The sequence below is a fragment of the Heteronotia binoei genome, chromosome 1 (assembly GCF_032191835.1).
Source record: "Heteronotia binoei isolate CCM8104 ecotype False Entrance Well chromosome 1, APGP_CSIRO_Hbin_v1, whole genome shotgun sequence".
Taxonomy (NCBI): Eukaryota; Metazoa; Chordata; class Lepidosauria; order Squamata; family Gekkonidae; genus Heteronotia; species Heteronotia binoei.
In genome coordinates, this window is record NC_083223.1 from 164,745,794 (window position 1) to 164,771,447 (window position 25,654).

At 42.9% G+C, this 25,654-nt stretch overlaps 1 protein-coding gene across 3 annotated transcripts in view; it reads right to left on the reverse strand.

Moving 5' to 3' along the window:
* AKT3 (AKT serine/threonine kinase 3) overlaps nucleotides 1–25,654 on the reverse strand; it is a 340,649-nt gene that overhangs the window by 9,849 nt on the left and 305,146 nt on the right. For 2 of the 3 annotated variants that reach the window (XM_060243709.1, XM_060243690.1), the window contains one exon: nucleotides 20,561–20,620. The exons of the other annotated variant lie outside the window; for it this stretch is intronic. In XM_060243709.1, coding sequence (XP_060099692.1) covers nucleotides 20,561–20,620 — 60 coding nt within the window. The remainder of the gene's footprint in view (nucleotides 1–20,560; nucleotides 20,621–25,654) is intronic. 3 annotated transcript variants of the gene reach the window in all.

The following is a 25,654-nucleotide window of genomic DNA, read 5'->3' on the forward strand; positions in this document are numbered from 1 at the left end:
TATTTATAAATCAAAAAAGAGAACTGCCTATGTGGCTGGAATTTTATTTCAGAGTTCTCAGCATCAATTAGTTCCAAATGCCCTCAAACACAAACCTCTGTGCAGTTTTCAGTACACCTTGCCTGGTTAGCAAAAGAAATTCCTGCAGTGAAGAGTACAAGCAAAACTCCTGCTGTGCATGGAGTAGTTCTTTCCCTTCATATTATGTACCCATCCTTTGGATTCCAGCTTTAGAGTGCTGGACTAGGGTCTAGGAGACCTGGGTTTGAATCTCTACCTTGCCAAGGAAGCTTGCTGGGTAACATTGGAATACTCTCAACCTCTAATGGAAGCAGCTTGAGTTCCCACTAAAAGTAGGGTATAAATCAGGATTGCCAGCCTCCAGATGGTGGCTGGAGATCCCCTGCTATTACAACAAAGGTTTGAGGGTCAGAAATCAATGTAAAGTTGAGAAATTTTAATTTGGAAGGGGGAAATGACATCACAGGAAGGCGTTTGGATGCAATGTTCTGGAAGTGACATCATTTGAAGGGGCGGTACTTGGGAAATGACATCACTTGACCTTTGACCTGGAAGTGACATCACAGGAGTGGCATCACATCCTTTCTCCTGTCTGCACCCCCAAAGTCTCCTGGCTCCACCCCCAAAGTCCCTAGATATTTCCTGAATCGGACTTGGCAACCCTAATCCTGTATGTAATTAATAATATCCAGATTTTAAGACCCTCCTGGATTCCTACATTCTAGGTGTCAGCAAAGCCAGTTGTATTATTCATTATTCCTCCTGCAAGGGGCAGAGTATCAAGGAACATTTTGAGCCTCCAGTTCTTTAATAAGAGTAAAAGAGATACGGTATTCCTCCTTTCCCTCTTCTTTTTAGAAGTTCTGCCACTGGCTGTAGATGAGCATTCTGCACTCACAAAAAACAAAACTACTTATGGATATATACCACACCCAATCTGCCTCTGATTAGCAATGACTTACTTAATCACAGCTTGAATGAAAATCTGTAGCAGCAACAAAGAAGTATTAGCGTGAGACAGTACTTATACAAATTCTAAATTTGGAACGATCCTTTATTTTCCCTTCTCAAATAACTTGTAGGCACAATCACAGGTTTTAAAAATGATTTCTATACATACAACTCTGGCAGCAAAATTGGGTGGAGAAAATGTGTGCCCAGCACCCATCCGAATGCATAATTTCTCATTCAGCTAGGGTATAGAACCAAATGCATTTCATATTCTTAAAAAAGCAAACAAAGCTGACACCACAACTATAAAAATGCACAGCATAGGCAGACATGAAGAAGATCCTACCCAAACTGATTCCAATGTTTGTGGATCAACTCCCAACAATTCCACCCTATTTGTGACAGCAAGGCATTGGCTATCCAAACTAATATCTGAAATAGGGATGATCAGCTGCTGGGGAGAGATGTGCCAGTATGATGCCTGTATGTAACATCACTTCTGGTGAAAAACTGGAATTAGTGTCACAATATCAGGAGCAATGCCCTAGGATTCATTAAAACTTTATGGTTAAACTGGTTTTCTCCAGAAGTTTTTAATTTAATTTAATTTAATGTTGTGTTATGTTTTTTTTATATTATATTTTATTTTATGTTTTAAGTTATGTTGCACATGGTTGCAACCACACTGCATCCTCCTCCACCACCCCCACTGCTGCCTTCAGCAGGATTGCCAGGAGGCTTCCCACAGCAAGAGCCCAAGCACTCCCACACTGAAGTAAGCATTTATTGAAAAAATTCCGACTAAAGTCAAGTCTTAGGCCTGATTAAAAGTTTGTTGGCTCCAACCAAACTGCCTGCCCAGAATGTACTAAGCTACTAGAAGGATCACAACATGACAAATGTTTCTTGAATTATAATGGTCACAATAAAACCTTATTCCCAATCATACTTTTAAAATTATTTTCTCCTCAGTGGCCACAGTGGCATGATGAAGAGCTCAACATAGTTTTTACCAAAAATAGCAGGTGATTCATTAAGCTCAGTCTTCAGAACTGTACCCTAAATCCATGAAACTGTTTACTAGACTTCTTACAAAGTGTACACATTAGTACTCAATAATATTTACATGTGTATGTTATAGGGAAAAATCAGCACACTTGAAAAAGGGGTTAGTCCATAATAACTTCATGTCTGTGTGACAGCCCTGATATAATATTAGAAAAAGAAAAATCCACTGCACATGTAGAGAATACCTAGCCCTACCACTAACTACATCCCAAACAAAGGTTAAAGGATTGCAGATCAGGAAGTATAACTTCTAAACAGTTCTGAAATCCACTTTCGGAATGTGTAGATCCCATTGATTCCACAGTCTTGTGTTTTTAACATGCTCCTGCCAATGCTTAGGATTGTTATTACAATGCCCAACTAATTTCCATGGGATTCCAAGCAAGAATATTTAGAATCACAGTAAGAACTTCTATCAAACCAAAGTCCATCAACAGCAGCATTCTGTTTTCAACCGGATTCCCTTAACACTTACCAGCAGAGCATTTTGCTGTTGTTTGTCTCCAGTAGAGATGTTAAGGCCAAGGAAAGCCCCAAAAAATTTCAGGGGGGGGGACTTTTTCCCCAAGGACCCCCTTCCTTCCCAATAAAAAACTGGGGAATTTGGGAGAGTGCTAAAAAAATCTTTGAAATATTTTTGTATTTTAAGTGCAAAAACTTTGTCTTAAAAATGCATTTCACTCATTTCATATGTAGAACATGAAAAAGTCAGAACTTTCTCAGTTAAGAGCTTTCAATATACTAGTAGTCTGTCTAATATACTACTAGTAATAGTACAATATACTAGTAGTCCGTCTCAAACAGTTGTAACTGTATTTTGTTTATTTATTTAATCAGATTTATATCCCACCCTCCCCTGACAGGCTCAGGGTGGCTAACAAATAAAAACAACATGAAATATTAAAGCCAAAATATACAATAAAATCATTTCCATTATATAGTCATTAAAAGTCCAAGATGCCCATTGATGTTCTAGTTATTCTGATGTTCCTTGTTTCAGTTATGTTAGTTCAGTGAGACTGTCAGTGCTGTTGAATAATAGCCACCCCCTTAACCGTTAAAAGCAAGTTTGAACAGTTCTATCTTACAGGCCCCGTGGAACTCTGGCAGGTCCCAAAGGGCCCTGATGTTTTTGGGGAGGGCATTCCACAGAGCTGGGGCTATTACTGAGAACACTCTGACTCTGGTGGTCAACAATCAAGCTTCTTTCGGTCCAGGGATCTTGAGAAGATTTTGAGACCCTGAACGTAGTGCTCTCTGGGGTACTTATGGGGAGAGGCAGTCCCGAAGGTAGACAGGTCTCAGGCCATATAGGACTTTAAAGGTTATGACCAGCACCTTGAAGCGAATCCGGAATGCCACAGGCAACCAGTGTAACGTTTCCAGCACAGGTTGAATGTGCTCCTGTACACAGAGCTCCATTAGCAACCTGGCTAATGCACCACTTGCAGCCTCTGAATTTGAGTCAAGGGCAGCCCCATGTAGAGGGCATTACAGCAGTCTAATCTTGAAGTGACTGCCGCATGGATCACTGTTGCCAAGTCATCAAGCTACAGGTACGGAGCCAGCTGCCTTATCCGCCTAAGGTGGTAAAATGCAAATTTGGCAGTGGTTGCTACCTGGGCCTCCATAGTCAGTGAAGGCTCCAGGAGCAACAAGCTCTTGATCTTTGCAGCTGGCCCCATAGGCATCCCATCAAAGGCTGGCAGAGGGATCTCTCTACCCAGACTGCCACGACCTAGGCACAGGACCTGTCTTTGCTGGATTCGATTTCAGTTGACTCTGCCTGAGCCATTTCACTATGGCTTGCAATGGCAGGTCCAGATCTTCCAGGGCGCAGCTGGACTTGACTCCCATCAATAGATAGAGCTGGGTGTCATTCGCATACTGGTGACAACCCAGCCCATATCTCTGGACAATTTGGGCAAGGGGGTGCATGTAGATGTTAGACAACATCGGGGAGAGAACTGCCCAAGGCACACCACATACAAGTGGGCACCTCTGGGACGATTGCTTCCCTATACCCACCCTTTGTCCCCGGCCTTGGAGAAAAGAAGTCATTGAAGGGGAAGACCCCTGAATCCCCGCATTGGCAAGGCAGCAGGACAGTAGCTGGGGGTCAACTGTATCAAATGCAGTTGACATATCTAACAACAATAGCACTGCCGAGCCACCCCAATCCAGATGTCTCAAGGGATCATCCATGAGGGCGACCAGTACCATCTCCATCCCATGGCTCAGATGGAAGCCAGACTGAAATGGGTCTAAAACAGAACCGTCATCCAAAAATCCCTGTAGCTGTATTGCCGCTACCCCCTCAATGACTTTACCAAAAAAGGGAAAGTTCGACACCTGCCAATAGTTTGCTAATACGGCCAGTTCCAGAGATGTTTTTTTGAGGAGAGGGCATACGACCGTCTCCTTAAGGGGCATGGGAAAGGTTCCTTCGATCAGGGACCTGTTGACAATCTCCTGCAATGGGGCTCAAAATTCTATCTGGCAAGCACATATTTTATTTTTATTTTTTGTAAATCAATTTTTTTATTATTTTTGCAATATATTGAAAAGTATACTTCTAACATAACCCAAATATAATCCGCCAATATATTACAAATTTTCCTCCCCCCCCCCCCACCTCTAATTCATGACCTCCGCCGGTATTTAAAATATATGAAAAACATTCTAAAGGTAAAATTCATAATTATAGAATCTTCACTAAAAATTACCATTATTTTAACTCAAAGATGGTTATTATACTTTATCCTCTACTTAATTCTCAATTATCTAATTTGCATATTAAATCACATATCAATAATCACAGTTTTCTTCTCTTTAAAAGTTCAGTTATTGTTGTCAAAAACCACTAAATGTCTCTTCATTTTCCATTGTTTCTCTACATAGTTTTGAAACTTCTCCCAGTCTTCTTTGAATTTCTCCAAATTACAGTCTTTCAAGATTCTAGTAAATTTGTCCATTTCACTCCAATTTAGTACTTTTAATACCCAGTCCCATTTTTCTGGTATTTTATCTTGCTTCCACATTTGCGTATACAATGTTCTTGCAGCTGAAAGCAAGTACCACAACAATGTCCTGTCTCGCTTCGGAAAGCTTTCCATTTGTAATCCCACCAGAAAGACATCTGGTGCTCTCTTAATATTATATCCCAAGATTTTCAAAATCTCTTGTTGAATCATAAGCCAAAATTGTTTCGCCTTTTCGCAAGTCCACCACATATGGTAAAAGAACCTTCATGTTTTTTACATTTCCAACACCCATCTGAAGTTTGATTGTTCATTTTTGCTAATTTTTAGGTGTCATATACCACCTATACAGCATTTTAAAGCAGTTCTCTTTTATATTATAGCACGTCGATATTCTCATAGAGTTCTTCCATAGGTGTTCCCACGTCTCCATTTGTATTTCCTTGTTAAAGTTTATTGCCCATTTAATCATTTGAGGTTTCACCACCTCCTCTTCAGTAGACCATTTCAGTAACAGCTTATAAGTCCTTGAAAACAGTTTTTCATTTTCACCCAACAGCATTTTTTCCATTTCTGTTTGTTCATGTCTTATGCCTGTATTCCTAATATCATTCTCTACCAAGCTTTTAATTAGATGCAGTTGAAACCAGTTAAACTTATCTTGCAACTCTTCGGCCAATTTCAATTCTACTTTGCCTCTATGAATCTTTAGCAGTTGTTTGTATGATACACATTTTTCTTCCTGTGTACTTGAAGACAACTTTATAACTTCTGTTGGCACTATCCAAAGTGGTTTTCTCTCATCACCATATTTACTGTATTTTTTCCACGTATTCAACAAGTTCCTCCTTATATAACGGTGTGAGAAAAATCCATCCATCTTCTCCTTCCCATAATACATATAAGAATGCCAACTGAAAATATTTCCATGGCCTTCTAGCGCCAATAATTTTCTATTAAGTAAAGTTATCCATTCCTTAATCCATACCAGACAAACTGCATCACGGTATAACCTTAAATCAGGTAGTTGGAAGCCACCTCTTTCTTTTGCATCTGTCAGAATTTTCATTTTAATTCTTGGTTTTTTACCCGCCCATACAAATTCTGAAATCTTTCCTTGCCAAAGATTAAATTGTTTCTTATCTTTCACTATTGGAATAGTTTTGAAAAAAAAACCCATAATTCTTGGTAGAACATTCATTTTAACTGTGGATATCCTCCGCAGCATAGATAGATTCAATTTATTCCACTTTAACATATCCTCTTCAATTTTATGCCAAAGCTTTTCATAATTGTTCTTATATAAATCAATATTTCTCATTGTAATCTCCACACCTAAATATTTTACATTTGAGGTAACTTCACATCCAGTAGCATTTTGTAACTCTTTCTGTTTGCGTAGTGACAGATTCTTACTAAGGATTTTCGATTTTTCTTTGTTTACCTAAAAACCCGCCAGTTCTCCATACTCTTTATTTTTTTTTTAACAAGGGTGTCACTTGTAATGGATTTTCATTAATAATCATCACATCATCCGCAAAGGCCCTATATTTATAGGAAAAACCTTTCAACTTCAATCCCTCTATTTCTTTATCCTCTTCAATCTGAATCAGCAAGACCTCTAGGGTCATTATAAATAACAATGGAGATAGAGGGCAACCTTGTCTTGTGCCTTTGCTAATTGTCATTTGTTCTGTCAAGTCAGCATTCACACAAAGTTTAGCTTGTTGTTCTGTATATATTGCCTTGATCATCCTTATAAAATCATCTCCTAGTTTCATTTTTTCCATCACTGCAACCATAAAGTCCCAATTGAGATTATCAAAAGCTTTTTCTGCATCCACAAACAATAAAGCCACCTCTTTCTCTGGATGCTTTTTATAATATTCTACAATGTCTATTACTGTTCTGATATTGTCTCTTATTTGTCTCCTGGGGAGAAAACCTGCTTGTCCCTTTGGATAGAAATGTTCAAATGCTGTTTGAGTTGTTCTGCTAGAATTCTAGCAAATATTTTATAGTCATTATTCAGTAGTGAAATCGGTCTATAGTTATTGACATTCGTGACATCTCTTTCCTCTATCAATGAAATAACTGCTTCTTTCCATGTATTTGGCACCATCCCATCTTGTCTAATACTGTTCATCAATTTTTGAAGTTTAGGAACTAGTACTTCTGCCAAAACTTTATAAAATTTTGCTGAAGGAGCTTCGGACCTGGAACTTTTCCTAATTTCATTGAACAAATTGCTACTTCTATTTCTGCTTTTTCAATTGGTTCATTCAAAGTTTTTTCCATGTTTTCTTTTAGGGGTTTCACTTTTATTCTTTGCAGGTAAGCTTCTATTTTCTCTTTATTTACTTGTTGACCTTTAAATAATTTAGCGTAAAATTTGTAAAACTCCCTTTTAATTCTGGCTTGATCCACAATTTCTTTACCCTCCGAATAAATTGTTATGAATGTTTATGAATTTTTTCTCCCTTTTTTTTTTTCAGTTGCCAAGCCAAATATTTCCCCGGCTTATTAGCACCTTCAAATGACTTCTGCTGTAACCTTTTTAAATTCCACTCCATCTCTTTGTTCAGTAAGTGTCTCAGTTGGTTCTGCAAAATAATGATTTCCTGTAATATCTTCTTTTTCCCCGGTCTTTTTTTCAGTTCATTTTCTTTTTTACCTATATCTGTTTGTAAGTTCATCAATTGTTTTTCTTTAGCTCTTTTATCTTTATTGTTCAATATAATTAGTATTCCTCTCATAACAGCTTTGTACATGTCCCATACGGTCTGAATTTTAACATCTTGATTTTCATTCATTTGGAAAAAGCCTTAGTTTCTTTTCCAAGAGATTTCACTATTTCTACTTTTTGCAATAAATCTTCATTTAGCCTCCATCTTCTCATCTTTTTCCTTTCTTTCGCTAACCACATTAATGGATTGTGGTCTGCACCTATTTTTGGAAGACTCTCTATTTTGTTAGTTATAAGTCCCAAATCCTTTGTGGACCATACCATATCAGTTCTTGAGAAGGAGTTGTGCCTTGCTGAATAGAAAGTATAATCACGCATGTTAGGGTTAAACTTTCTCCACGTATATTCCAGACCTTCTTGCTTTGTTAGTTCAAAAAATGACTTTGGTAGCTTGCCATCTTTGTTCTTTTTGTTTCCAGATCTGTCCAAAGAGTTATTAATAGTTCCATTGAAATCTCTCATTAACATTAATTGTTCATAAGTCACTTTGTCTAGTTGTTGCATAATGTCTTTAAAGAAAGCATCTTTCGCCCCATTTGGGGCGTATAGTCCCAGTAACAACACCTTTTTCTCATTCATAAACACCTCCACTGCAACATATCTACCTTCATTGTCTTTTAAAATCAATTTTGGCTCCAATTCTTTTTTAATATAAAAAACCACTCCCTTTTTTTTCTTGAGCTAATGAAAAAAAATTATTCTCCAAGAGATTTGTTCCATAAAAATTTGTAATCCAATCGTTTAATATGTACTTCTTGTAGATAAACTTTGTTACATTTCTGTTTTTTTAATTCAATGGAAAGTTGCTTTCCTTTTTTGCGGTGAATCAAATCCATTTACATTCCAAGAAATTAATTTGTAATCCATAATGGTTCTTCAATTATTCTGTATCCCCAAACTCTTTATTGGCTGCAAAAAACTTCTCCATACCTTGAGTATCTACTATTATCATTCTCAATCTTTTATATTCAAAGCTAAGACCTTCAGGTAAGATCCATCTAGATCTTTCTCTTAATTTGTCTGCCAATTTCTTGAATTGTCTTCTGTCACTAATAACTTTCCTCGGCAGCTCCTTCATTATCCATACTCTGCTTTCCTCTACCACCATAGGGTTTTCAAATTGTTGACTTAAGATCCTTCCCACCATGTCTCTTGTAGTAAATTTTACTACCACGTCCCTTGGTAACTTGCGCTTTCTAGCAAATTCTGAGTTGACCCTGTAAACATAGTCACACAAATGTCCCATCACCTCAGGGTCATCTCCCATAAACTCAGCAATAATTGTGGCAATGTACTTCTTTAGATCCTCTTGGTCTTTTTCAGGCACTCCCCTTAGGCGAATCATATTCTCCATTAACTTACAGTCTTGTAGTATTGCTTTGTCCTGCATCTTCTTAATAGTAGCATCTTGATCCTTAATTTTAACTTCTATCTCCTCTGTCTTTATAGCTGTTGCTTGAGACTCTTTCCTGATATCATCAATCTCTTTTTCAATCTCTTTCTTGACTTCCTCAGCACTAGAGTTTATTTCTTTAGTTAGTTTCTTCTCACTTCCAGGTATTAAATCTTTCATTACCTTCACCAGTCTTGCCTCCATAGCATCCAATTGTTCTTGGACTTGTTTAGCCATTTTTCCTTCTCCCAACAAGGCTGCTCTTAAACGTGTAACCCTTGGTCCCAGCTTCTAATCAGACATCACTGTCCTCCCATTGCATAAAATGGGTTCTTAAATTGACCTCACCAAACCACAATCTGATGACAGATTTCAATAGATTAGAGCATGCCCTTTCCATCAAGCCCAAAATCGCCGTCTTCTGAGCTTCCTAGCTCAAGATATTAATCTTTAATTTTTCCAAAATGGCGGCCATGATATTTCCAAGCCTCTTTTAAAAAAAGTTTTTTTTTTCCCCAGGGCTTATTATTTATTTTCAAACAAATAGTTCAAGCTGTTTTACCTTTTAGGGATGATTTGTATCAGTTTTGTAAATTTTTAAAGTCCAGTTCCAATTTATTTTATATAAAACCTTTGACCTTTCTGTAATGGCCGCCAATGTTTTTCTATGGTTCCTGGCTCTAGAGAAAACCTGGATGCTTAAAGATTCCTCTTCTTTCAGTATTTATTTCCTGACTCTCTGAAGTCTCGTTCTCGATGGTTGTAGATTCCACGATAGTTATGTCACTTCCTGTTTCGTATTAAGAATCTGCAGCTATGTTATGGCTGGGTTTCTTTTTCAAAGCCACAAGAATTCCAAACAACAATTATTTTTTTGCACTTTTCTGCTTGATCTTAGCTCCAGAAATTGCACTTTTACCCCCTTCCACTTCTCCTTGATTTTATGTTCTTGCAAATAGTTCCAGTTCTTAAATCTTTTGTTTTAACAGTCTTATTTTAGTCCCAGAGTGATAGATAAGAATCTTTTACCTTAACGAAGTCTATTCTTCTTTATACTGTCCACTTTGCCTTCAGATGTTATTATAGTCCATAGAAAGCTGGAATCTTGATGAGTTTATGTTAATTCAATGACTCTGGCAATTCTTTGTAGACGATGGAATGCAATTCTTCATCGGGGATTCTTCAAAGCCGAAAAGAAACCCCTCCTGGGATCTCTCGTCAGCCAAAGCAAGTCCCCTCAAAATTTTCAAGCATGTCTTAGACAGATTCCTTTACTGGAAAATGTAGGCAGCAGGCGTTAGAATGCCTTTTATGCCCAAAAGAAAGATTCCGGTCTGCTCCTCCTGAAAGAAGCAAATCAGCTCACCATGTTCCAGCCCCGGAAGTCCTATCTGGCAAGCACGTATCAACCAGGACAGAAACGGGTCCAAATAGCAGGTAGTGGGATGTACACTAGAGAGGACCTTGTCAACTCCCCCCAAGCTGAGTGGAGCAAAATGATCCAGGGTTGAACCAAAGGATGTGCTTGGAGCCTCGAGTTCACTTATTGTATCAAAATTGGCGGAGAGATCATGGCGGAGCGACAGGACCTTATCTGCAAAGAAATCTGCAAAAGCCTCAATATCCAATTCTTTATCATTTGGTTTGCTCTGTGGCAAGTTTGTAAGGGTCTGAATTGTGCTAAATAATTCGTAGGCACAATCTGGGTCACAAAGTAAGCCTTCTTTGCAGCCTTGATTGCCATCTCATAGGACTTCATAAACAGCCTATAAGATGTTCTTGTAGCTTCGTCACAGGCATGCCGCTATCGCCTCCCTAGCTGTCTAAGGTGCTGTTTCATCAGCCGCAATTCCAGGGTATACCATGGTGTGAGCCATGAATAGCAACGAAGAGGACGCTGGGGAGTGATCTCATTGATGGCTGGGGACAGTTGTTGGTGCCATGTCTTCGCTATTTCATCTAACAAGTTGCCAGGGGGTTAAGGATCCCGCAAAGCCATTTGAAGCTGCATAGGGTCCATCTGGTTTTTTGGGGGGGAGGGGGTACTACAAAATTTCCAGAAATTTTATATCTCTAGTCACCAGTATCTGATGATCAAAGATATATTAAGTCAATACATTGAGCTTACACCACAAACTTAAGCAGTGTTATACCCTCGTAAATCCACTGCCTAAAACAGACTTTAGAAGAGGCTTCAATGAATTTACAAGGGAGTAACTCCAATTAGGATTGCACACTTTGTCCCCCTGGAACCCACTTTGCTCAGTATTGTGAGTGTACTGTGAGTGTGTTTAAGAAGCCATTTTATCCAAGCTTACAGTTGTAAGTTCATACAGTACCATTTTGTATTTTTCTTTGCACAGTAACTTTTATGTTACAGCAAAAACTGCATTTGAAACTTACTAGTTTCAAAAACAGTTTTCCATGTAACATGCCTCACTGTGCAAAAGTCCAATTGTTCTACTAACACAGAAATAAATGCAGTTCTGTGGCTCAGAAATGTCTTTTCAAAAGGTCCTAACTAGTATAGTCTGATTTTTTGGGGGGGTATTTGCTTTTTTGCAGTTCATTCTCTATCAAAAGAGCAGACATAATGAAACTACCCTCTGCTAAATTCATGGGAACGGTGTCCTGTCAGCCACCCAGCAACAGAAATAGCTGGGTGTCATCAGCATACTGATGACACCCCAGCCCAAAACTCCACACCAGCTGTGTGAAGGGGTGCACATAGATGTTAAATAACATAAAGGAGATAAATGCTCCTTTGGGAACCCCACATGAGAGCCAGTTCGGTGTAGTGGTAAGGAGCATGGAGTTTAATCTGGGAAACTGGGTTTGATTCCCCACTCCTCGACATGGGTGATCCTGGGTCAATCAGTTCTCTCAAAAGCAGTTCTTGAAAGAGCTCTCTGTCTGTTGCAGGGAGAGGAAGGGAAAGGAGATTGTAAGCCACTCTGAGACTCCAAGTGAAGGGTGTGGTAAAAATCCATTCTCTTCATACTAGTGGTGCCTCGAGGACACTGTCTCTCCTAGTACCACTCCCTGTCCCTGACCATGGAAAAATGAGGTGAGCTATTGCAAGGCTTCCCCATGAACTCCAGCATCAGCAAGGTGAGGGGGGGGTCAAGAAATTGTGGTCGACTGTGTTGAATGCTGCTGTAGGATAGACAGGTTGCTTACCTGTAACTGTAGATCTTCGAGTGGTCATCTGTGCATTCACACTCATGGGATAGTGCGCCTGCGCCGATCCCCGAATCGGTATATGCAAAAGCCCGGGATTTTTTCGCGCCAGGCGCCAGCAGGCATGCGCAAGCGACCCACTGCGCATGCCCACCGGCGCCCGCGCGGCAATCCCGCCAGTTCCTCCCTGACCGCTGAAAGCCCCCTTCTGGAGAGAGAGAGACCGTCAGCAGTGGGGAAGGAGGGCGGGTAGTGTGAATGCACAGATGACCACTCGAAGATCTACAGTTACAGGTAAGCAACCTGTCTATCTTCTTCGTGGTCTCTGTGCTTCACACTCATGGGAGATTAGCAAGCAAAGCATACCTGGAGGCGGGAAGACGGTCAGCCTGAAGACACAGCCTGTAGCACCGCAGCTCCCAACCGAGTCCTCTGCTGAGCATGCACGTCCAGCGCGTAATGCTTCATGAAGGCATGCGGAGAAGACCAGGTAGCCGCCTTGCAGACATCGGAGAGGGACACGCCTTTCAGGAATGCCACCGACGTAGCCATCGCCCTAGTGGAGTGTCCACGCACAGGTCCAGGTAAAGGCTTTTTAGCCAACAGATAACAAAGTTTGATCGTCTCAGTAAGCCACTTGGAAAGTCTCTGAGACGAAATCTTGGACCCTAACTTAGGGGCAGAGTAGGAGACAAAAAGCTGGTTATCTTTACGAAAACCCCTTGAACGGTTTAAATAAAACAGGAGGGCACGCTTAACGTCCAGTGCATGTAGCCTCCGTTCCTCGTCCGAGGAAGGGCTAGGGTAAAACGTGGGTAACCAAACCTCTAAGTTAAGGTGAAACTGGGAAACCACTTTCGGGAGAAAGGTAATGTCCGGGGCCAAAGAAACTCCGGCCTCCCTAAAGGCAAGGTATGGGTAGTCACACCGCATCGCTGTGAGCTCCCCCGCACGGCGTGCTGAAGTGATGGCCACTAAAAACGCAGTCTTCCATGACAAAAGCTGCAGGGAGCATGTAGCCATGGGTTCAAAGGGACGGCGAGTTAGCTTGTCCAAAACTAAAGTCAGGTCCCACAACTGTGGAGGGGATCTCGAGGGGGGATGAAGCCGGAAGAGCCCCTTTAAAAACCTCTTGGAATGTGGGTGCGCAAAAACAGAGTGACCCTCAACCGAGACATGGAAGGCAGAAATAGCTGCCAAATAAACCTTGACGGAGGAGAAAACTAACCCCTCATCGATCAAGGACAAAAGAAACTCAAAAATTTTTGGGAGCCCAACCGAGTTGGTTGGCACAGGAGAGCCAGCCACGAAGTCACTGAACTTCTTCCACTTCCTCTCGTAAGAGGCACGGGTGGAAGGTTTCCTGCTACTCTGGAGCACATGTTGAACTCTGGTGGAAAAGTCTAGTGATCGATGAACCACGCTGTCAGCTTCAGGTGTGGCACGTTGTGATGGAGTACGTGTCCGCCCTGGGCCGACAACAGGTCCGGTTCCGCCGGAAACTGGTAAAAGACCCCCTCCGACTGCTGGAGCAGAATCGGGAACCAGCTCTGACGGGGCCACCACGGGGTCACCAGAATGCATCGTGGCCTCTCCTGCACTAACTTGTGGACCACTCTCGTCAACAGGGGTAAGGGTGGGAACATGTACAGGAACCAGCCCTCCCACCGGAAAAGGAGTCCGTCCCCCAGGGAAGCTGGGTCCGCACCCCCTCTGGCACAAAACAATGGGCACTTCTTGTTCCGCGCTGTGGCGAAGACGTCTAACTGCGGGTAGCCCCAAAGTTGGAACACCGGTTCCAGGAACTTCCACTGCAGTTCCCATTCGTGTGGGGACGCTGCGCCCCTGCTGAGCGAGTCTGCCCGTACATTGAGGACCCCAGGCAGATGCGTAGCCTTCACAAAAATGCCCCACTGGAGGCACTCCCTCCAGAGATCTAATGCCAGTGAGCACAGCTTGTGAGACACTGTCCCTCCCTGCCTGTTTATATAACACATGGCAGTGGTGTTGTCCGTCAGTAATGCCACTATCTTCCCCGCTAACAAAGGGCGGAAGGAACGAAGAGCAAAGTGGACCGCCAGCAGTTCCAGGTAGTTTATGTGGTACCGGTTGAGTTTCAGTGGCCACTTGCCCCCCACACATAAGTTCTCCAGATGAGCTCCCCACCCCCACATGGAAGCATCGGTGGCGATAGTCACGGAAGGGGTTGGCAGATGAAAGGGAGCCCCTTGGCAGATGTTGCCCTCCGACCCCCACCATTGCAGGGATTGAAGAGCCTCGGATGGGATGGTAAACCTCTTCCGAGGTGAGTCTCTGAGAGGGCGAAAATGGCGCAAGAACCATAGTTGTAAGCCCCTCATGTGCAGTCTTGCAAAACGCAGCACGCTCGTCGTCGCAGCCATCAGTCCCAGCATCCGCTGGATCTGCTGTGCTGTGCCCCACTGTCGTCTTTGGAGAAGCTGTACTAGGGTCATGATGTCCTTTGCTCTCTGAGCGGGAAGAAAAGCTCTGTGCTGATCTGTGTCCAACAGAGCCCCTATGAATTGAACTGTCTTTGACGGGGTGAGATGAGACTTCTCCACGTTGACCTGCAACCCCAGGGTGCCGAGAAGGCGCAGAGTGATGGCGATATGAGATGTTAGACTCTCCCTCGACCTTGCCACGAGAAGCTAGTCGTCGATGTACGGAAAAACAACGACTCCCTGAAGACGAAGGTGAGCAGCCACCACACTCATCAGCTTCGTGAACACCCGAGGAGCAGTAGACAGTCCAAACGGCAGGGCCCTGAATTGGAAGTGACGAGCACCCACTGCAAACCGCAGGAAACGCCTGAACGCAGGATGGATGCTGACATGAAAGTAAGCATCCCTGAGGTCCAGGGTCGCCATCCAATCCCCTTGGTTGATGAGGGGCAGGATTGTTTGCAGTGTAGCCATTCTGAATTTCTGATATAGAATGAATTTGTTCAGACCCCGCAAGTCCATGATAGGCCGTAGGCCCCCGTCCCTCTTGGGGACCAGAAAGTAGCGGGAGTAGAAGCCTCCCAACCTGGCCTCCGGTGGAACAACTTCTATGGCTTGTTTCTGTAGGAGGTTGCTCACCTCCGCCAGCAGAGGTGGGGAAGGGGGAGTGGTAACTACCACGGACTGGTTTGGGGTCTGGATAAACTCTATCTTGTAGCCCTCTCGTATAATGGACAGAGCCCACCTGTCTGTGGAGATTAACTCCCAGGCAGGCAGGAAAGGGCGTAGGCGAATGGAATGGTCGACAGTGGGGGCGATGACGCGTGCTTGCGGGAAGTCAAACCCCCTGCTTCTGTGGCCGAGCCCCCTTAGATTTATTAGAAGGCTGGCCCCCATAACGGTTTCTACCGTTGCCGGAGTAGGGCGGTCGTTCAGGTTGCTGCGAGCGAGGACGCCACTGCTCAGGGGAGAACTTCTGATAGGGCTTCTTGGTCCAGGGTTTGGACCATTGTTTCGACTTCGGAGACTTAGAGGAAGGCTGGACCCCCAAGTTCCTGGATGTCTTGACGCTCTTATCAAACTCTTGCAGCGCCGCGTCGGTCGTAGTGCTGAAGAGTCCCTCACCCTCGAAGGGTAAGTCCTCGATAAAGGTCTTGGTGTCTTGGTGCAGTGCCGTTGACCTGAGCCAGGAGTGTCGCCTGATGCAAACTGCCGATGTGATGGCTTTGGCTGAAGCTTCCACCATATGTTTCGCTGCAGCCAGCTGCTGTCTGGCTACAGCGAGACCTTCCCTTTGTAATTTCATTGCCGCCGTCTTCTTGTCCTCACTTAGTGAAGAGAGGAAGGGGGAAAGCTGTTCCCACACAGCATACTGGTACCTGGCCATGCAGGCTGCATAGTTGGATACCTTGATGCCAAGTGCCCCCGCTGAATAGACCTTGCGGCCCATCCCATCGATCTTCCTGCCCTCCTTGTCCGGTGGGGAGGAGTGCACCTTCCTTGCCTTCGAGGAGGAGGAGACGACCACGGAATTCGGACGTGGGTGGGTGAATAGAAACTCAGCACCTGCTTCCTGAACCCTGTACATGTGGTCCAGGCGTTTAGAGGAGACAGGTGTGGAGGAAGGCTTGTTCCACGATTCTTTGATGGCCTGCAGAATCACCTTGGTGACCGGAAGGGCCACCGCAGTGGACGTGTTCCTCTGCATTATGTCGAACACGTTGTCGTCCACTACGGGTTCCGGTTGGATCACAGGCAGTTTAAGGGTGGAAGCGATGCGCCTCACAAGGTCGCCATAGGATTTCAGGTCTTCCGACGGCGAGATCGGGAGATCCTCCGCCGTGTTGGAACCAGGCGAAGGCTCCAGATCAGGGATCTCACTGTCCGACTCCGATGACGAGGAGTCACGCTGGGCGGAATGCTCGGAGAGCCTCGGTGTCGACTCTCGCGGTTGGAGTTGCACCGACGAAAGTCTCGGGGGAGCTTCGACCGGGACTAGCTGTCGATCCGGGGGGACCGACACCGACGCCGACGCCTTCCGGGAGTGATGCGAGACCCTCGACGTCGCAGAAAACACCGAAGCTTGTTCCCAGTCTTGGTAGTCCTCCGGGTACCACCGACAGGATTCGTATCGGGAGTAGGGAGGTTGCCACCGCCGTTGCTCCCATGGTGGTATCGGGAAGCGTTGCGGGGTGTAGGCTAGGTCCCGCCGGGGTCGGGGCTTGAAGGGCGGGTCTATGACCGGTGCCGAAGCGTCCACCCCCGACGTCGATCCGCTGCTCGACCGACGCCGCGAGCCTGAGGATGAAGACCGTTGGGTAAGGTCAATTTCCGGTTCCTGCTCCGACGCCGACAGGCGTTGTTGGGCTGCTGGGCTCCTGCGCGGGGAAACCCGAATCGATTTCGGCGGTTTTGCCGATGCCGATGCGCCCTCCGACGGAGAAGGAGTGCGGGGTCGCTTGTGCTTCTTCTTCGATTTCGCCTTTTTCGGATCTCGGGTCCCCGAGTCCTCTCGGCGTTTTTTAGCGGGCGTATCCACCGAACCCTCGTGGGGACGCTTCGTGGAGCCACGCTCTTCCGGCGATTCCAAGGTCAGAATCGGAGCAGCATCGGCCGATGCAAGCTCCTGTGCCGGGTTGTCGGTCGACTTCGGTGCCGAACCCTCCATCGGTCGATGGGGTCGAAGCGCCGATTCGGTAAGCGCTGCCGATAGCCGAGCCGCTCGGTTCTTCCTGGTCTGTTTCGAGAACCGAAGGCAATGCGGGCACGACTCGACTCTGTGCGCCTCCCCCAAACACAGTAGGCACAAGGAATGTCCGTCGGGGGGGGCAATCTTCCTCCCACAAGCCTGGCAGCGCTTAAAAAACCCCCAGCGACTTTCCATAAGCGGTCGCGCGGGAAAAGCTTTTTCCTTTTACTCAGAAACGTCTGAGAGAAAGGGAGGTCAAAAACGGAAGCGGACCACCCCAAAGGGCGATCCGCCGGACTAAAAGCAAAAACGCTTCTTCTTTTTTTTTTTTTTTTTTTTTTCTAACACTAACTAACACTAATAACTGGCTAACTAACTATATACAAATCCAAAACGGGCTGAAAGAGAGAAAAAGATCGCTCTCACCGACCGGAGAATCAGAAAGGGAACCTCTCTAGCGCAGCGGTCAGAAAGGAACTGGCGGGATTGCCGCGCGGGCGCCGGTGGGCATGCGCAGTGGGTCGCTTGCGCATGCCTGCTGGCGCCTGGCGCGAAAAAATCCCGGGCTTTTGCATATACCGATTCGGGGATCGGCGCAGGCGCACTATCCCATGAGTGTGAAGCACAGAGACCACGAAGAAGATCAAGTAATATCAGCAGTGCTGACCCACCTCAATCCAGCTGCCTGTGGAGAGCATCTGTGAGGGTGACCAGCTCAGCCTATGTCCCATAGCCGGGGTGGAATGGATTCAACACTAATGTGCCATCCAGGAATTTCTGGAGCTGTTCTGCCAACCCTTTCTCAATTATCTTGCCCAGAAATGAAAGATTCAGGACTGGGGGATAATTGGCTAGATCCATGGGGTCTAAAGATGGCTTTTTAAAAGAACCCACCATCACCTTCAGTTCCTTCAGAAAGATCCCCAAACCCAGGGATAGATTGATGATATCATCCAGGAAACCTTGTAATTCCTCACCGCTAGCTTTCGCCAGCCATGAAGGGTCCACATCTAAGAGGCAGGTGGTTGGCCTAACAGCCCCCAGAATCTTGTCGATATTGACTTGGGAGAGCCAGTTAAACTTCTCAAAAACCAAATCCAGACAGTCAAGGGGCCTCTAGTTCACATACTATATCAATGTTGGTTGGGAGGTCATAAAGGAGTGATGAAACTTTATCTGCAAAAAAGCTCACAATGCCTCACAGCTTATGGCTGAATTAGTACTATTCTGAGTTTCTCTGAGGAAGATATAAGAGACCTAATTGCTTTGAAAAATTGAGGCAGGTGAGAGCTAGCAGACGTGATGGAGGCCATGTAAAACTCCTTTTTAGCAGCCTTCACCACCATCTTATTGGATTTAATAAACATCCTATAAGATGCTTTTGTAGCTTCATCACGAGCTTGTCACCAAACTCATTCGAGTTCCCGTTTCATCACCCTATGTTCCATAGTATACCAGGGGAAATTTTTTGCAGAGGATATTGGCTTCAGAGAGATGGGCATTCTAGTCCTCTATCAGCTCACCAAAGGAATAGCTGGAGGGCATCAGTTCCCACAGAGCTTTCTAGAACCCAGCTGGGTCCATTAGTCTTTGCAGGTGAGCATAAATCCACTCACCACCTAAATATTATAAAAACATCAACATGTGACACAATAGTTATGATTATTTATGTAATTAATTTATACCCTTTCCTATCCCATGAGTGGGCTCACGGCAGCTTACAATATAAAACACTGTCAGCAATCCATGTCTCATGTCAGGCAGAAAATAGGGGCCCAGGAGACTCTAGTCAAGGACAGCGGGGCACTGGGAGAGGGGCCATGAGCAGAGAAGGCCAGAATGATTCAACATTTGCTGCCTCGGCCAAAATCCTGGTGGAACAACTCTTGTTTTACAGGCCCTGTGAAATTGAAGTAAGTCTTGCAGGGCCCTGATCTCAAGTCGGAGCATGTTCCATTAAGTTAACACTTGCCCTGGTTGAGGTTAAGTGGATGTCCTTCAGGCTGGGAACTACCAGGAGGTGACAGTCAGAAGAGCGTAAAGCTCTTGGGGTTCATGTGAGGAGAGGTCGTCCCACAGGTATATGGTTCCAGGCCACATAGGGCTTTAAAGGTCAAAACCATTATCTTGAACTGGATCCAGTATTCAATCAGCAGTCAGTGCAGTTGGCGCAAATCTAATGATCAGAACCAGCACAGGCAATTACATTAACAAATGTAACAAGAGCCAAAATCCTTGCAATTTTAAAAAATGCTATGAAGTTGTGTTGCAAGAAATAACATCATCAGCAATTACATACATTAACAACTGAGATAACTGCCAAAATCCTTGCAATTGAAAAAAAAATTGCTATGAAGTTGTGTTGTAAGAAAGCAGACAGGATGCCAGCTATAGTCCTGTTTTGGTATGAATCTTCATCAGTTGTAAGAAACCTTTTACAATAAAATTGGAAGAAAAGATTTCAAAAGTGAACAGTGCTATAACATCAAGACTTCCATCTTCATTAGACATACAACCATGTGTTGGTAAGTTTGAAGGCCTATTATAAACAATATTGAATACTGAATAATAAATACTAGTAGCATTAAAGCAGACCATGATTTTCAAACATATGTAAAGTAAGTTAATCAAATCTAATTGGATTTTTACAGAATCTTTGGTTAATCCAAGAGATGTATTCCAAACTTTTTGTGTTTTTAAGAGTTGAAGTCTCATGACTTTGTTTCCCCCCTGCCATTTCAGCTACAAGGGTACATGAAATTTTTAGACAGCATTCTGCTCATTTTATCACCTCCATGGCTTAGTCCACAACTGATAGCCTTCCTGCCATTGTACACTGAGCCTCTGTACTATATTGGTCCCTTCTCTTTTTCTGCAGCATGGAAGAGGAGTAGTAAAGAACAATGTCAATTGTAGTCTTGGCACATGCCCATTAACTCTACAGGATATTTTGTTTTTAAATTCACTGGTACATTTCATATAATTGAAAACTTATTTTGGTGACAAAAATTTATGGATACTCTCAAAATACATCATCCAATTTTAGAGGAAAAACCTCTAAAAAATTACCAGCTTCTGAAGAACTCTTGTCAAGAAATGAGGAACCAGCACATGGAACTTCTGCACCACCTCCAGAGGAAAATAAGAGAAACGCAGTAAGAAACCCCCCTCCTCATAATATTGCTTCTAAAATGGCATGAGAAATATGGTAAAAAGTGCAGTGAAAGATGTCTCGGAGTTGGATTACACTACTCGCCCTCAGTGTGTCCATTTTTTAAAAATCTAATGAAGAGACCCACCTACATTAATTTCATATTTAAACAAAACATGGGTCAATTGAAATTCTGATTTCATTATCTGTGGCAGTTTTAATTCAGTGAACAATATCACTAGCAAGTCTTGAGGACTCTTAGACTAGGGAAAATATTGAAGTACACATTCAAAGTACTGGAATTCTACGTAATTCCAAATACATGCATACTTTAAGAAGTGTAATAATCAGTACAGACCTTTAGGTTCTTTAAGATTTCTTAATATATGTACATAATTTTATCATTTTATATCAGCTATTGATTAAGAATAATTTCTCATTTCATACCAAAAGCTATAGGCATACATTATATCCTGAAATAACTCATAATGCACAATGTCTAATTTTAATATTGGCTTAGGATAATTTTAAATTCATAATAAAAGCAATGGGAGCAACAGCTAGAATGCTGTGGATCTTTCAGTACTAACAATTATTTTATTATTATACATATATTCAGGGCTTTTTTGTAGCAGGAACTCCTTTGCATATTAGGCCATATTAGGATCTTATTCCAGGGCCTACTGTAAGCTCTTGGAGGAGTGGATACACATCAGGGGAGTGCGGCCTAATATGCAAAGGAGTTCCTGATACAAAAAAAGCCCTGCATATATTTATGATATTGTGTTTAATTTTGTATTGTGATGGTCAATGGCCACATACAATAAATCTGCTGCTGCTAATATTATACATATAGTACATTTTTCTTTGTAAACAAAAATACCACTAAGAATCAAGCTGTATAATACATTGTTCCACAAACACATGTGAAGCCCTACAATGAGTAAAAAAGTGCCCCCTGGGATTGTTTCAGGTCAGAAAAATGGCATGGAAGATAATTTATTTTACCACATTTATATCCCACCATCCCTTGATGGAATGCAGCCTCTTCTCTCTCTATACTGTCATCCCAATCAGAATTGTATGCTGCAAGTCCCAGTAGGCCAGTAACTGCCTAGGGCACTACCCAGCCTTAGGGGCAACCGGCGGACACTCCCCATGTGTGCCCCTTCCCCACTGCCACTACACTCACCCTTGTCACCTGCCTGTCCACTGGCCTCCTCTGCCTCACTGCCTACCTGCGGGGGGGCAACAGAGGGGAAGGGGCACCAGGGCAGCGGTAGGCACTTGGAGCCAGGCTCAAACCACACAGTCGCCCCGCTGACCCCACTCAGCCTTCCTGGGTCTGCGCTTCCAGCAGAAGCACAGTCCTGGAAGACTGAGCAGGGGCGGTATATGCACTTGGAGGTGCTCAGTGCCACGTCACCTACCACCACTGTGCTGACCCTTGTCACCGCAGGTGTGGGTGAGGCTGGGGGCCTAGGGTGTCAGAAACCCTTGAAGCAGCTCTGAGTGCTTGAAGAAATCAGTTCCTGGCAGTTTTCACATGGCTGCAAGGAATGCAGGATGGATCAAGATAACCACAATCTAAATAATGGAATAATGTATTTTGTACTTTGGTCCTAACACACTACATGGTCTTGCAACACCATGTGGCAAACACAACCATATCTGTTTTCTTGTTCACAATAAACTGGGTGAAGGGATTCTAAATTACATCTGATCTTGTTTTAAGAATGGAGCTCGTCTTCATCTGAATAACTATAGGGACAAAACAATGTCTAAACAATATTAGAGTTCAAGTCTTTGAAGGATTTTGTGAAGCAAAACTACCACTTTGAAGTGAACTGGGTAGGGAGCTGTTATTAAAATTATCCTAGTAAATCTGTTAGTCCTATATAATCTGCATGGGGTTCTATCATGAAATAGCCTTGTAATAACAAAAAATAAATGGCTGCCATTTCTGGCCTAGTTGGAAGTACAATTTAAAATTCATGTGCAGCAACAGATTCAGAAGTATAAGACTGCAGCTTGAGTGAGCATAAACTACTGAACATTTAGTCATTATTAACTTCCCCAGGCCCTACGTCAAAGAGTATTTAACCAATCATCATCTAATTTTACCTGCAGATACGGTTTCTGCCCCCTCATTTAGAACCAGTCCACAACCATAGGCAGGATATACAAGTGTTCATGACAAACCCTCTGACTTTCTGGGCATCCACTGATCATGAACTATTTCAATCTATTCCAGATTAGCAAAACTAAACCAAAAATGGACAAGATTAGCAAATGGCTCGCTCTAATCCCACATTTTAGTATAGAGAAAGATGCAAGCATAAAATGAAAGTCAAAAACCTGGGAAACAAAAGATAGTTTAAAATAGCCATCATCCAACTGTACACAGCGCAATTACCATCACCACAACTGGAGATACAAACCAATGATTTATTATTTAAACTATCAACTTAAATGCCTTGTATTTACAATGATGCAATAGCACTGAAATATTTTCATCACAATCAGCTCAAACTGAACTCTAAATACATACATATTTATATGTTGATTGCAATATATGGAATAATATATTGTAGTCATAAAACAACTGTATAGTTCTATTTAAAAAAGGAAACTTGGTGGTTCTAGGACATGACCTATTTTGATTATCCTGTAAATAACTGTACAGTCATACTCTTCTCAGTTCTTGCCTTAACGAATGCACATGGTATCAAAATAGATAATAAAATAGTCAACACCTTTCAAGTAATCTGTTAATTACAAGTAAAAAATTTTAAAATGGAATTTGGTCTTTAGAAAAATTTTCAAGGAATTAATCAAAAATATCTTCTTAATACATGAACACATGAAGCTGCCTTACTGCCATCAAGGTCAGTATTGTCTACTTAGTTTGACTGCAACTCTCCAGAGTGCTAGGTAGAGATTTTCACATTAGCTAATGCCTGACGATGCAGAAATTGAAATTGTTAAAAGATTTTCTATTCCTTGATTCCATCATCAACCAAAAGAGAGACTGCATCGAAGAAATCAGGAGACTGAGACGAGCAGCCATGAAGGAGCTAGAAAAGAGTCTAGGATGTGTTGCTGGTGACCAATATCAAGATAATTCATACTATAGTACACCTCATTACTATCTATGGATGTGAAAGTTAGACAATAAAGAAAGCTGGCAGGAAGCTGATTCTTTTGAAATGTCCTGTTGGAGGATAGTATGGAACTTTGAAAAGACAAATAAGTGAATTCTAGATCAAATCAAGCCTGAACACTCCCTAGAAGCTAAATGACTAAACTGAGGCTATTTAACTTTGGTCACATTCAAGAAGATAGCAGTCAATGGAGAAGACAATAGTGCTAGGTAAAGTTGAAGGCAGAAGGAAAAGAAGAGGACCCAACATGAGATGGATTGATTCTATCAAGGAAGCCATGGCACTGTTTGCAAGACGTGATCAAGGGTGTTAAAAATGGGACACAGCACTTACTACACACACTGCCCAATTCTTTAACTGCAGGTGCCAAAAATCGAACCTGAGACATTCTGTATCCAAGAAGATGCTCTACCACTGAGCCTTTGCTTCTCTCCAATCCTTTTAACATCTATTTTAACTGTCTTTAGCTAAATCTTAATAAGGAACAAAAATATATTGAAACTTCTTTACAAATTTTAAAACCCAGGGTTTTTTTAAACTTTTTTGTTTTAGAACTTTTACTTCACACTATTGGGCTTATAAAACCAAAATGTTTATATAAATGCTTGAGATAAAAACAGAGATGAGGAAAAGCTTTGATTGGTATCCAAAGCCCCATGCTCTGCAAATGCACAAACCTTTTTTGGTTCTACTGCACTTGGAAACAGCCACTTGTGCTCTCTGAAAAGTGTTGACAATGCAACTCATTAGAAGTGAGGGGCTACTTCTGAAAGGCTACCACAGCCACGCCCTGTAGGCAGTGACAGTGTAAGAACAGCTCTTTGGGGCCAAATATTTATAAGAGATGACATCATGGTCCTAGTCAAGGTGTGCTTATATGTAAAAATGCGCATGTGACTGGATAGATCTCGTAATCCAACTGTGCAGGTTGCTTAGTTTGCTGTGGAGAATGACATGCAGTGTCCACATATGCAAACTATGCAATAGTTATCAGTGCAAATTCATATGTCTAAAATGGTTCATTGGCTTATGAGAGCACCTAACTTGCTGTATAATGGGCATGCAGAAGCTAAGCAAGTATTTGGATGAGAGACCTCTAAGAAATACCAGGATCATGACATGGAGACATGCAATGACAGTGACATTGTAAGAACAGTGACAGTGTAAGAACAGCTCTTTGGGGCCAAATATTTATAAGAGATTACATCATGGTCCTAGTCAAGGTGTACTTACATGTAAAAATGTGCATGTGACTGGATAGATCTCTTAGCCCAACTGTGCAGGTTGCCTAGTTTGCTGTGGAGACATGCAGTGTCCACATGTGCAAACTATGCAATAGTTATCAGTGCAAATTCGTATGTCTAAAATGGTCCATTGTCTTATGAGAGTATCTAACTTGCTGTATAATGGGCATGCAGAAGCTAAGCAGATATTTCGATGGGAGACCTCCAAGAAATACCAGGATCATAACATGGAGACATGCAATGGCAAACCACTTCTGAATGTCTCTCACCTTGAAAACTCAACAGGGTCACTATAAGTCAGATGTAACCTCATGGCACTTACTATCGCCACACTGCTTACTAAGTGAGTATTAGAAGACAAACAGAAAAAGTATTTCAAATTTAGTTCAAGCAAGGTAGACTACATCCATGATATTGCCTCTTACAAATATTTGGCCCCAAACAGGTGCTCCTACACTGTCATTGCCTACAGAGGATGGTTGAGATAGCCTTCCAGAGATAGATCAAGCAAGTTAAAAGGTAATGCATTAATCATTTACAAAGCTCCACACATTTATAAGTGACCACTTTAGGTGTATAAGACCTATATTTCGTACTTCCTTCA